The sequence below is a fragment of the Lycorma delicatula genome, chromosome 13, assembly GCF_047948215.1.
Source record: "Lycorma delicatula isolate Av1 chromosome 13, ASM4794821v1, whole genome shotgun sequence".
Classification (NCBI taxonomy): Eukaryota; Metazoa; Arthropoda; class Insecta; order Hemiptera; family Fulgoridae; genus Lycorma; species Lycorma delicatula.
In genome coordinates, this window is record NC_134467.1 from 20,468,050 (window position 1) to 20,483,273 (window position 15,224).

The following is a 15,224-nucleotide window of genomic DNA, read 5'->3' on the forward strand; positions in this document are numbered from 1 at the left end:
AATAATAAATAAATAAATAAATATATATACGTGTATATATATATATATATATGTATATGTATGTATGTGAGTATAAATAATAAAGTAGTAAAACACTTACATCTTTCTTCGCCTTCAACTAATATGCCAATATTTTCTTTATCAGATGATGAATGAGAATGTGAATGCGTTGGTTGTGTTGTGATAACATGTGGTGGAGGAGGTTTAGGATAAACAGGTGGTGGTGGTTTTTTAATGCCAGGACGATGTTTAACGACACGTAACCTTAACTCAGGTGACCTTAATGAATCTCGAAATATATCTTGAACTCTATATAAAAAAAAGATACTACAAATAAAAGGTTGAAATAACATTTAAATCACTCTATTTCGTAAAAATATATTCAAAAAATTACAGAAAATATGTAAACAAACAAACACAAGTGGTTCTAGAAAGGTAATTTCATATATATTTTAAAAATAAAACATAGGAATAATGTGATTATGTCCTCTAATCATTATGGTTGCCAACCTACCCAAAATTCAGATAATTTTTCAGTTTTGTGGTAACATTTTTTCATTCATAAATTCAGTTCACTTTTATAGTCACTTTCTTATTAATGCCTCCTTATTTTTAATTATTTGTTTTTTTTTTCTGACATCTTCCAGACAATAAATGATTTTTGAAGAAACTGTGTCGGCTCATATGGCCGACACAGACACCCAACTATTACATATAATGTTGAAGTAATATTAAATTTCACATTGCTGATCAACTTACTGCATCCCAAAAAAATGCCTATAAGAACAGAGCGAAAAACTTATTTAATTATTCTTTTGTTCATTTGTCATAATTATTATAGGAAGATATGTTCAATTAGTCAAGTCTTTTTGTTTTGTTTTTTAGTAATTATTTTATTAAATATTTTTTTATTGTTTCCATAAGATTACTCATTCAATAAAAACTGACAACACAGTTGTAGGACTTCCCCATCATGCGGCTAAAGCCACGTTTTGGTTGGCATTAACTAAACTAATGTAATTTCACAACTTACATAGAACAAATTTCGCTTGTACTTTCAACAGGGAATTTCCCACAGGTTAAAAGGGAAATTCCAAGATGACAGACTGTGACACTAGCACTGCTTGCGGTGACAGGGAGTACTATTGAAGCAGTACGCCCACTTAGCCATTAGTTTAGAGAATTTTTTTTGGGGGGTGGGTGCAATTTTGCAAATATTGTTATTTTTTGATCGTTAACAAATGTGCCTAAGAAAAATTAGATGAAATCCTGAGATACTGCGGGTGACCTCACTCTACAGCCTCATCCCTTCACCTTTTAAGTTGAAAATTTAATGGCATCAATGCCCCATACATAGAAGTAATCTGACCAAGTTTGGTCAAAATCAGTCGAGTAGTTCCAAGATATAAGCTGATTAAAGGTCAACAACAACATGCATACGTAAATAGGAACATTAACATATGGAAAATTTCAATCCGGTTTTTTTGGGTTTCTTAGGCGTCAAGATCCAGTGAAAACCGCATATGCCCAAACTGGACTGATTACAATATTTTTCCTTCTAGAGCTATAATGCGATCTAGATGGGAAAGTAATAATAATCACCTACATACAATACTCATATAAGTTTTTTGTTTTTTTAAAAAATGTGCTATTTAAATAAAATTGTAAACGTTAACATACATGCGGGCAATGCATGTATCGGCTAGATGTGATGCATTCCTGTTTACTTTTGTTCAGCACATTTCTCACTTATACCTCAAGAACAATGAATTTTTCAAAAAAATTAAAAAAAGTAAAAAGTGTTTCTATTTTATTGTTTTATGGAATACCTTTATTAAAATTTGAAAATAGCTTAATTTTTAAATTTTGCTCCTCAGTGTAGCGCCCTCCCCCTTCTAGATAAGACAATTTAAGAACTCTTACTTCTTGACTGAAGATCTGTTACTACCCAAAAGTTGGTTGTAATTGGTTGGATCTCTGACGCTACAGAAAAGAATAAAGATATATATATATATATATGTCTGTTAAATATATTGTTTAACCTCCTATGGACATTGTCGGGTAAAAAGAACTTAATTAATTAAACTTTATTTAGTTTTACTAAATTATATAAAACTTGTCACCACCACTGAATAAATTGTGGTATATTGTTGCTGCAAAAAAGTGGTATAAGGTGAATATAACAATATTTATACAGTGGGATTTTACGGGAGTAGATGAAAATCCATCTGAAAGATGTTTTGATCCATAATACAACATTTAACATGCGACAAACACTGATATTTAAAAAAATGAATAAATATATATTGAAATCTATAAGGTCACATGTACACCAACTTTATATTTATCGCTGAAAATTAAAAAAAATGTATAATTTTATAAATATGCACAAAAATTGCATTATATTATTTATATGTATATATCATATAATATATTATACATTTGTAAAAAAAAAAAAAAAAAATAGGTCAAAAAGTATAAATTTTAAAAATCTATTACAAAACTTCTTTAATTATTTTTTCAAAATGAAAAATATAATCGCATAAAAGATAATACTAATCATAAAACGGAGAATAACTTACACATGAAAAGGCTGGTCGAGTAAATTTCTTCCATTAATTTCAACGATCCTATCATAAACAGATAATCTTCCATCTCGGATGACTCTTCCATCAGGTTCTATCCTTTGAACAAGTAATCCACGATCTTTGCCGAGGCTATCATAATCTGGTACGACATGGATACCGAGTTTACCACTTTCTGTATTATCCAAAACAATATATTCCGTGCTGAAAAAATTAAAAACAAAAAGACTCAGTAAAACTCCTCAAAATATAGACATATTAAACAACAATACAAAGTGAACAAAAAGAAGAGTATGAGGCTTTTAAAGTTATTTAATATATCGCTTAACATTTATCACAAAATAAATCACAAATAAAATGAAAGGCAACTCTCACAGTTTTCTTACAAGTGTTCAACATGAGCACCTCCATCAAACGGCAGACATCCGACTGATAGGAGAGTTTATCCTATAATTTAACCAGTAAGACTGGAGTAATGGAAGCAACAGCTGCTTTTTCAAATCAGATGCATACGTAGATAGTGGAGGAACATACAAGATTCTTTATAAAACCCCATAGGTAAAAACCCTATGTAGGTTAGGTGACCTTGGAGGCCCCCTGCAAATAAACTCTGTCACTGTATCCATGACGGGTAATCCAGAGGTTGGAGAACATGTCATTCAACCAATCTCATACAGAATTATACCACTGAGAGGGCGCACCATCTTGCTGCCAAATAAAATTCCCTGGACCATCTTCCAGTTAAGGAAAGAGCTATGTTGCATTGTAAGAGTTTATGAAAATTTTCTGATCCCAGATATGGACATATGTGTATTAACTTTTACACTAAGATGAAATTTTGACTCATGACAAAACACAATATTAAGTCGTCATCTTCATGCTGTAATATTTCAGTTATGAAGTCGACACACACAACATAGTCAGTAGATTTCAAAGCCAGTAACAGCAATAAATGGTTTGAACGCATATGAAAATGTTTCCTTCAAACATTCCACATTATCATCACAGACACCACTAGTTCACAATTGGTTTACCTAACAGATTTTTTAGGATTACAAAAGAAATACCCTGACATATTCAACGTTTTCTTCAGACACCCTCACTCATAACATACTCTTCCCTTTACACAAATATCTAGCTGTTTCAAACCGATTATGCCATCAATGAATCCTATTATTATCTTTTATCACTTGGAAGATCAGAATTAAACTTCTTACAGAACACATGTTGAACAGCAACTAACGGTCTACATTTAGCAAACTGAAAAATATAAAATGTTTTCTGTTCAAATCGCTATCTTTGTTAGCAGTGCTGCAAAAATAAGGAATTCATTTTTAGCCATGAATACAAATAAAACTGTCCTTTTTTCTTCTGAATTCTAGTCTTAAATCAACACTGTAGATATCCAAAAAATATTAATATTAAAACAAATTAAAACCTACATTTTCTTTCTTAAATCAACACTGCAGACATCCAAGAAATATTATAACAAATTAAAACCTACATTTTCTTTTTTGTACACCTGGTATAAGTGACAAATAGTATCGTTAAATAACATATTTTTGTTTATTAGTACATGAATTCAATACCAGTGACTGTCTTACCTTACAGGCAGATAAGTGGAGATTTATGTTATAAAGAACTATCAAACACACAATATAACACAAATATAATTTATGAATATCTCATTGTGACACATGTTAAGATTTATAATAAAACACAAATTTTTATTACACATAAATAAAAAAGATACACACAACCTCAATGACTTTTACAAATAGCACAATGTATACGTAACACAGCTTTCAGAACATTATGTTACATCCCTTTCATTCTTTCTCATTTTAAATTTCCATTACATAATTTGGAATAAAATTAATAAATAATAACAGCAACTCATGAAAAAAATTTTGCTCTAAGTGTATCAGTCTGTTATAATAAAGTTTATCCTGAAGGATAAATAGTCATATCTGATAACCGTTCTCAAGAATAAAGCAAGTCACCCATACTCAGCTTACTAAAGAGAAAGTGAAAAATGAAGAGGTTCCCTATCTTTTTCTTAATTAAGCACATCAGAATAAAACTTTATTAAAATCCCGGAAATATCCTGCCTTACATGCACTAATTCATCTTTTCAGTAAATGAACAACATTACTGTCAGAAAAATAAAACTCTAATTAGTATATGTACACCTCAAATTCTTTATAAGTACTAAGTATGATAAAAATTAATACAAATGTAGTAAAAAATTGCATATCTAAATATAAAGAAATAAGGCAATATATACACTGTCTTACTTTAGTAGGGAAATACAAACATTTATAATGTAAGAAAACAAAATTTTTACCAACCTGTCATTATAACGATTATTATCGGGTGAAGTAGCTTGACCAAGAGGTTCTTTACGTCTACTTTCTCTTGGTAATGATAAAGATTGAACACGATTATTTACAGCTCTTTCAGCAGCATCTGCCCACCTCAGTCCACTAAAACAAAAACAAATTATTTTAGAATTTTGTTGAATTAACAATAAGCTGTCAATCAGCATGTACTAAATTAATGTTATTGGTTTAATATAAAAAAACTACACTCTAAAGTAACTTCTACTTAACAAATACTCAACCACAAGACATTGGGGAGCTCAGTTACAAGTATTACTTTCAAGATTGATTGGTTTGACATTGAACCGAACAGTATCATCTGCTTGCATAAGTTTTAGTTATTACTGAACAACAGGGCACAGAGATAAACCTAGATAAGAGGAATGAAGGAATTATATCAGTAGTAGATATATTAGAGAGTGATATCGATAAAAAACACTATGCTTAAATACTATTATATTATTCCTATTTTAGACTGAATAAAGGAGAAGGATAATCATTGGTTTTCTGGCACTTCTCCCACCACCACCACCACCACCCCGTTCGGTCATCCTAAAGCATAAAACCACAGACAGCTACCATTTGTCTGTACCACAAACAGCTACTGTTCCTCAAAACGGTTTAGCGACCTATATCCTAATTAGCTTCTAGACCTTACTTAATTGAGTGAGCGAAATAAGCATGGTGCCCTACACCACTTGCTTGCCTGTCCAACTGCTTACTTGTCATATATTACTAAAATGGGTTGGCGCACCCTGTCTACATACTAAAATATATGACTTATCAATAAATTAAAATTTATTCCATCAAGGTCAGCAATTTGCTGCCACACCTAGATCGCTGAATGCCAGCAAGAACCTGACCTGTTCACCATTTTGTAGTGCTTGGAGCCATAATTGGCCGGTGGTCAGCCATATTCAGGGTTAGCTTCCCATAGCAACACGGTAAGAGTCCTTCCCTTAAGTAAACTACAGATGCCGGTTTAACAAAGCAACCGCATCTAGGAACTCCCACACAGAACGACAATGTAGCTCTCACCCCACTGACTCGTCGCTTGTGAGTGGCTAATTTTTGCCTTGACCTCTAAGTTTCAGGGTGGCCTGGTCTCTGCCCCTCCCCAAGAGCAGGGCAGTCAAACATCAGGTGTTCATTTTACTGGACCTCCCAGATGCATAGTTCATCAGTTGCCAGGAGGGAAACAAATATTGGTTTAAATTCACGTGGTTGTAGAGCACTTGGGCTCCTGTTGCCCTTGAAAATGAACTAGAGGCATACCACCCCCCCCCCCCCCCAAGTCTTGTATAAATATATACAAGGACCTACCCTTAGTTGTGGCGTACCATTTTTGTTGCCATGCTTCCATTACAAGGCTGTAAATCCTCCTCCGCAGGCGGGAGATGGACAACTGTTTGAAATTTAGAACTGGTGTTTTGCAATCACCGTTCCTTTCCAGTACAGGCCCGGCTTGAAACCAAGGAGAAGGATAAAGAAAAATTATTATTATTACATAAATTTGTGTAAATATGCATTGTAATGTTGCATAATTAATCTAAACATAATGTCTTTTGTTGATTTCATAATGTCAGCTCTGCTTGAAATGTGGTACGCCAGAAGGGCAACGTTGAGTGATAAGATATTTGGTATCAGATGTGAAATTGGCGAAAATTTACTCAGAATATTGAAATCATATGGTGAAAAGTGTTTAAACCGTAGTAACAAGTATAAGTGGGTGGGACAGTTTAATTCGAGCAGAACAAGTCTGACTGATCTCTATCGCTCTGGAAGACCTTTTGAAGTTTCGACTACTGCATGGCAAAATCACATAAATGATGTTATTCGTGAAAACAGGCGAGTCAAGATTTCCAAAATTGCTAGTTTGTGTAATATTAGTGTTGGGACCGCACATTCAATCATTCATGAATTATTACAAAATGTGTTCGAGATAGGTTCCAAGACAGTTGACTCAAGCCGATAAAGATACCCGGATTTGCATTTGTTCTGAGCTCAAAAAATGGTTTGAGGTGGAAGGTACTTTCTAGATTGTATAATAACCTGTGATGAAATGTGGATACACTATTTTCAGCTCAAATCCAAATGAAGTCTTGAGCAGTAATATTCAGATTCACCCACCAAAAAAAAATCAAAACAATGTGTCAACCGGTAAAGTGATGTTGATGGTCTTCTGGGACTCACAAATCTCAATTTTTAGTGACACATTACATTATACATTACATTGTGTGTATACATTACATTGCTGTGATACATTACATTGTTCACAGAACAATGTACTGTGAACAGCGAGTACTATTCTAACATTCTCAAATAAAAAGTGAGACCCACGATAGGGTGAAAACATGAGGGCATTCTCTCAAAAGGTGTGATTCTCTGGCTTGACAAGGCATGCCCCCACATCTCTCAGAGAAGAGAAATGCTGGAGAAGTGGGTTGGGAGGTTTTCCAGCTTCTCCTTACAGCCTAGACCTCAACTTATCCAATTTTTATTTGTTCGGCCTGTTCAAAGATTTTTTAAGCAGCAAGTAGTTTGACAACAACGAAGCAGCCACAAAAGCGCTACACAAATGGTTCAAACAGCAAGGTAGCGACTTCTATGCTGTAGGAATCAGAAAGCTTACAGAATGGTGGGACAGGTATCTAAATATTGTTGGAAACTATGTTGAAAAGAAGTGTAAGTTTCATTGTCATTGAATACATCAGTTTTTCTCTACATCAATTTATCTCGTTAATTATTGAATGTCCCTCATATAAAGGAACTGTAATATATAAGATGAATGTGTATAAAACTTCCATGAAATGAAATAGAAAAGGAAATAAAAGATCCGACACAAAATGTCTGAACTTTGTTGCATTAACTGTTTGAAGAAGTAATTCTTCATATATCACATTTTTCTTTCTTAGATCCAACCAATTTCTTTCTTTCCCCAGTTGAAGGGATGAAGATTTGATAAAATAAAGACTACTCAGTCAAAAAAAGACTTTCAGGATGAATTCTGTTTATGGTAAAAGTATAGGGATTGTTATGAGCTCCCAAGAGGATTAATTTAAAGGAAGCAATGGTTAATAAGATCCATGTATGATTTGTTATATTTAAGGAACTTTTGGAAACTACCTTATAAATTAAAGATCAAATAAAATCAACTCACCTCAAGAACTTCAAAAGTTTTGCAATTTCAGCAACAGCATCCAAAAAATTGTAAACATAAAAAATATTTTAAATTTTAGTTACTTTAATTCTTGCATTTCCCAGAAATCTTTTACAAAATCTAAGAAGATACATTCCCCTAAAAAAATTGTTCTCGTAAAGTTGGGAAAACAACAGTTACTCTGTTTGAAATTTCAAGAAAAAATTTACATTCATGAAATCTGAAATATTTCTTAACTTCAAATATTTTCCGGTAGGATGTTTCCTCTTTGCAAGTAATAGATTATATCCATGGCAAAGCAAAGATACTTAAATAATTTTCACAAATCTATTTGAAATTTTAATCAAGGTTCTTTCCCCCATCTTGCAAGAACAGTTTTTCTGTAATTTTCAAACCACAAATAAATTTTAGTAAAAAGTTCCAGAAGAATAAAGGATTAAAGAGATTAATATTTAAAATAATTTTCTCTTTTTTTAATCTGAATTTTTCTTCTGCGTTACAAATTAGATTACAATGCTCAGAGAAATACTAAGTAATTCAGCTAATCTATAAAAATTTGAAATAAATGAAAAAAAAATCTGATAAAAAAAAATTTACCCAGGTGAATCACCAAGAAACTGCATCGATAACCTATTTGATCCATCTCTACTAAACGGAATACTTAATCTAGGCGGCAAATCATCATCTTCATCCACATCGTTCGTTGTTCGCCATTTATTATTTCTAGTTTCGTTACTACTACTATGATGATGATGATGATGGTGATGATGACCGTTGCCGATAATTGTTCCTCTATCATCCTATAAAAATAATGAAAATCAAAAATGTTATATTAATTAACAATTATTTATATAGAAGAACCAAGATATATTTTAAGGATAATAAATAAATAAAATTTTAATTGTTGTCAATAATCATAATCAATGCCGAAAAATGAATAATAATAGAATTTTGATTCCAGAAAAAACTCATAAAATATTCTAAATGTTCTAAATCAAGAAAAAGATCTGTTGAATTAAAAAAAAAATTTAATGTTAAAAGAAATGGTTCAACCATGAGAAAAAATCATATGGGTTAAGTAAATAAATTAAACATTTATTTTTAGCTTCTAAAATTCAAAATTCATTTATTTGTCTTAAATCTAATAAAATCTGAAATACATTTATAATTGAAATTAGGAAAGGGTTGGCAGTAATAAATAATACAAAACTAATTAACTTTTTGCAAAAAAAAAAAAAAATTAAATTTTATTTTACCTTTTTCGTAGTGGTATGCCTCTCCTTCGGATCAGTTATAATAGGAGCAGCTGACCATCGTTTAGAGTTTTCTGAGACAGGTGGTAATGCTGAACCAAGATGACTGTTAGTTGATGCTGTCAAAAGAATTTTCAATAATAATACATCATAATAATACAAAAATTTCCAAATTATCTATACTACATAGTGATTTTTTAGTTCTGTTACCCAATTTTAAATGTAATTTAAGAAAGGGAAATTTAGGTGGAATAAAAAAATGTATTTGTTACTTAAATAAAACAGATTTAATAAAACGCTATTACTTACATAATCGTTAAAGAATATTCTCAAAATGCCCACCGCTTGCGATTATACATGCACAGACTCTTTTCAGCATATTAGCAGAAACCTTTTTAAGAGTCGCATTGGAAATATTCGTGATTAAGTCTGTAATATTGAATTTAAGTTCATCAATAGTGTGAGGATTGTTTTTGAAGGCCTCAGACTAAATACAGCCCCACAAAAAGTAGTCAGGCGACGTGAAGTCTGGGGACCTTGGAGGCCATAAGCCCTTGCTTATTATTCGATCATCAAAGAACTCTTGCAGAAAATCCATGGTTTCTCTATACGTGTGGCATGTAGCGCCGTCTTGCTGAAACCAGCAATACTGTTCTTGAGGTTCCAGGAGGGATACAAATTGGCACACAATATTCCTGTATACTTCACCATTTACCGTTTGTTCGAAGAATATTGGTCCGACTATACAATGACGATATATCGCACACCACACACCAATTTTTTCAGGATGCAGAGATTTGTCTTGTAAAGCGTTAGGATTTTCAACCACCCAAATTCGACAGTTTTGACTGTTCACATAACCATCGACATGGATCCAAGCTTCATCGCTAAAGAACACTGTGTTTAAAAATGTTATTCCGTTATCGTTTACTAGAGACCTAAACCGACGGCAATATTACAATCGCTTGTTTAAATCTAGAGGCTGAAGCTCTTGGACTACAATTTCAACTTTTTAGCGGCTTTCTGAACACTCGAATATGACAAACCGACTTGTATGGAAAGTTTTCGTAACTTTTCCGTGGAGAATTGAGCGATCTTGTTTTCACAATCTCTAAAACGTTATCTGTCAAGCGAGTCGGTCGACCACTACGTTTCCTGTCATATACATTACCTGTCTCTCGAAATCGGTTTGCTAGCCTAGAAATTGAAATTTTTTTCTCTTGGAGGAACACCAACAAATTTAATTTGAAATGATTCTTTTACACTCACGTACGATTTCGTAGCAAAATATTGTCCAAGAATGAAAACTCGTTGTTCTATGGCAAAAGACGTTCTGTTCGTAACACGACCGGAAACGGCACAAAAGTTTACACAGCACAAGGAGAATCAACTCACACTGCCGTATCTATACCGGTTGAGTAGAGCATTGAGAACTATACAACGAGATATCATAAGTGGTACTTATTTTCATTATTTCCAGAGCTATAGCCCAATAAAATTTTAATTAATCAAATATTTTGATCTTACAAGGGGAAGGCACATTGGTTCAAATACTTCATTTCCTTCTTCTTTTTTAACTTTTTTTTAAATTTAAATATATTAATTTATTAGTAATTAATAATCTCTAATTGTAAGAAAAAAAATTGTAATAAATAATAATACAAAAAAAAAAGAGTGAGAGAAAAAATATCAATAGTTATTAATGAAACAAAATTTTAAGTAATTTTCATTTTAAAGAAAATGTGTATATAAAATTTAATAGGCATATAAGGAAGTCATGTGATGCCCAAATCAGATTTTTTTTGTCTTCGATCGTCAAAGAATTTCCATCAGGATGATTGAACCTTTATTTGATATAACTGTACTTCCAGATTTCATCACCTGCAATTCTAAAACATCAGAGATATCATCTAATAATTTTTCTGCGATGTTGATTTTATTGATAATTTAACAATTTTGGAAGAAATTTTACTGCGGTTCAAAAATATATGATATTATAACCAAAATATGTCAAAAATTTTTCACAGAGATAAGAAATTCTCACCTCCTCAGCAACTTTTGTAATAGTGAGTCGACCATTATTGGTCACAATGTCCAGTATTTTCTCAATATGTTCATAGGTTACCGATGAGATAGTACAACCAATCCTTTTACTGTGTTCACAGTCTTCTTGAAACTATTCATGCAACTCATTAGCTCTTGGTGTTGACATAATATTCTCACCAAAATCCTTCTCTAACATCTTCACTGCTTGTTATTCCATTTTTAATTAAATATATAATTCAACTTTGTACCACATTTTTAAACAATATATATTCATAATAAAATACCACTTAATTACTCGGCTGCCAAATTTGAACAATGCAACTAATATGACTGAAAATATTGATATAGATTACAGAGAGGCCTACCATCACTTGAAAAACATTAGTGCGCAGAATTAAAAAAAAAAAAACTTACATTATTTTCTTTTATTACACCACTTAACACAAAGACAATGAAACAACTTTTCAGATTAGTATCATCAAAATTTTTGCATAAACATGATTAAAATGTATTATATACAGTGTTCGACGAAGAGATATATGCTTTTGATTCAGTATCTCTCACCCATTCTCCCACTGATTCTACTGAAACTTTACAGACCTTTTAACAAAAATTTTTTAAATGTTCTGTGAAAATTTCAACCTTCTACGATTTATAGTAAATATGGCGGCCTTCAAATAAAAACATTAATTTCAGATAAACCACATTTTTATTCATTACAAAATAGCTGGTAAAAATGATTAAAAATAGATGATGTATTGCTAAACAGTTGTTAAAATTGAATATAACAAGTTAATAATTAGTCATAACCATGTATAATTATCTAACTATTTTTAATTATTCTAGTTCTAATTATCATCTATTCATTTATATATATAGATATATATATATATAAAACTTTGTAAAAATTAAAATAATTTATCAACATACTGACCACTGTAGTTTTATGTTATAAGTTTTATGGTTATTATCATTTATAGTTTCTAAATTATTAGTTTCTTTTAATTTGTTTTTGTCTGATGTAATTTTGGAATTTTGTACCACCTGATGATGCAGGATCCCGTGAAAGTCAATTTTTCGTATTAGTTTTCTAGGTTCTGTAACTGTGTTTGATGGTTTTTTTTTTTGTTGTTATTTGATGTATATATATAAAATTTATTTGTTCTACTTGTTGAAACTTACATTTTCAATTACATATTTATTTATTTATAGAAATAAACAAAATAATATTAACAAAATCAAAGACTTATTACTAAAATAAATTATTGTATGATATTCAACAGATCAATATGTGTTGTCACAATAGCCACAATAGCATCCCTGTTGTGGCTTTGCCTTTCCCATTGCGGACAAGGGATATTTAGCTGGTCATAGCTTGCTTCGCTTGCCTTTCCTATCTAGCCAAAGGGCTCTGCCCCTTGGAACCCACTATGTTTATTAAACTCATGCTTGTGAAAATAATGATAAATAAAAATTAAAAGCCTGTTTAATTTATAAAAAAATATCAGTGTACTGAAATTTCTTCAGAGCAACAGTTTGGTCAGTGCAGGACCCGAAACATTAACCTACCAGCGTGATTTAGTGATAAACTCATCATCACATATTAGCTGATTTTGATGTTGAGAGTTTTAAGATTTAAATCTTAGTAAAGGCAGCTACTTTTATATGGATTTGAATACTAGATTGTGGATACCGGTGTACTTTGATGGTTGGGTTTCACTTAATCACACATCTCAGGAACAGTCGACCTGAGACGGTACAAGATTACATTTCATTTTCATTCATACATATCATCCTCTGAAGTAACACCTTACGGTAGTTCCAGAGGCTAAACAGAAAAAGACAGGGCCGAAAATATTCAGTGATTTAAGAATGTAGGTTTTAAAATAGTCAGCCTCCATCTTAAAAATATTAGTTATAACTGGTTACCTGTATTTTGTCTAGTTCTTAATGTTACCCGACAAACACCACTAAGACGTGACCATACTTCATTTCTGATTTTAAAAAAATTCTTTAATTATTTTTATTTCATATTTCTTAGTCAAGTAACTGGAGACAGGTGCAAACAGTCGCATCACTCATAATAATTATGTGGGTTGAGCTATCGCACCCCTTAAAAACTGAAATTAAAAAACCCAAATCTAACGAATATCTCGTTTAGTATGGTCAGAAATGATGAAAATTTGCAATCATTGTTCAAACGTTTTTTACCTTTCTTCATTCCTTTCAAGTTTGAATTTCAAAAATCTAGAAATTGGTTTTTAGATTTTTTTTTTTTTTTTTTTTGTCTTCAGTCATTTGACTGGTTTGATGCAGCTCTCCAAGATTCCCTATCTAGTGCTAGTCGTTTCATTTCAGTATACCCTCTACATCCTACATCCCCAACAATTTGTTTTACATACTCCAAACGTGGCCTGCCTACACAATTTTTCCCTTCTACCTGTCCTTCCAATATTAAAGCGACTATTCCAGGATGCCTTAGTATGTGGCCTATAAGTCTGTCTCTTCTTTTAACTATATTCTTCCAAATGCTTCTTTCTTCATCTATTTGCCGCAATACCTCTTCATTTGTCACTTTATCCACCCATCTGATTTTTAACATTCTCCTATAGCACCACATTTCAAAAGCTTCTAATCTTTTCTTCTCAGATACTCCGATTGTCCAAGTTTCACTTCCATATAAAGCGACACTCCAAACATACACTTTCAAAAATCTTTTCCTGACATTTAAATTCATTTTTGATGTAAACAAATTATATTTCTTACTGAAGGCTCGTTTAGCTTGTGCTATTCGGCATTTTATATCGCTCCTGCTTCGTCCATCTTTAGTAATTTTACTTCCCAAATAACAAAATTCTTCTACCTCCATAATCTTTTCTCCTCCTATTTTCACATTCAGGGGTCCATCTTTGTTATTTCTACTACATTTCATTACTTTTGTTTTGTTCTTGTTTATTTTCATGCGATAGTTCTTGCGTAGGACTTCATCTATGCCATTCATTGTTTCTTCTAAATCCTTTTTACTCTCGGCTAGAATTACTATATCATCAGCAAATCGTAGCATCTTTATCTTTTTACCTTGTACTGTTACTCCGAATCTAAATTGTTCTTTAATATCATTAACTGCTAGTTCCATGTAAAGATTAAAAAGTAACGGAGATAGGGAACATCCTTGTCGGACTCCCTTTCTTATTAGGGCTTCTTTCTTATGTTCTTCAATTGTTATTGTTGCTGTTTGGTTCCTGTACATGTTAGCAATTGTTCTTCTATCTCTGTATTTGAACCCTAATTTTTTTAAAATGCTGAACATTTTATTCCAATCTACGTTATCGAAAGCCTTTTCTAGGTCTATAAACGCCAAGTATGTTGGTTTGTTTTTCTTTAATCTTCCTTCTACTATTAATCTGAGGCCTAAAATTGCTTCCCTTGTCCCTATACTTTTCCTGAAACCAAATTGGTCTTCTCCTAACACTTCTTCCACTCTCCTCTCAATTCTTCTGTATAAAATTCTAGTTAAGATTTTTGATGCATGACTAGTTAAACTAATTGTTCTGTATTCTTCACATTTATCTGCCCCTGCTTTCTTTGGTATCATAACTATAACACTTTTTTTGAAGTCTGACGGAAATTCCCCTTTTTCATAAATATTACACACCAGTTTGTATAATCTATCAATCGCTTCCTCACCTGCACTGCGCAGTAATTCTACAGGTATTCCGTCTATTCCAGGAGCCTTTCTGCCATTTAAATCTTTTAATGCTCTCTTAAATTCAGATCTCAGTATTGTTTCTCCCATTTC

At 32.0% G+C, this 15,224-nt stretch overlaps 1 protein-coding gene across 1 annotated transcript in view; it reads right to left on the reverse strand.

Moving 5' to 3' along the window:
- Window positions 1–15,224, reverse strand: part of baz (par-3 family cell polarity regulator) — a 146,295-nt gene that overhangs the window by 90,582 nt on the left and 40,489 nt on the right. The window contains exons 4-8 of the mRNA XM_075381257.1: window positions 9,383–9,498; window positions 8,724–8,926; window positions 4,937–5,071; window positions 2,583–2,789; window positions 101–309 (exon numbers count right to left, since the gene is read on the reverse strand). Of these exons, the coding sequence (XP_075237372.1) occupies window positions 101–309; window positions 2,583–2,789; window positions 4,937–5,071; window positions 8,724–8,926; window positions 9,383–9,498 (870 nt within the window). The remainder of the gene's footprint in view (window positions 1–100; window positions 310–2,582; window positions 2,790–4,936; window positions 5,072–8,723; window positions 8,927–9,382; window positions 9,499–15,224) is intronic.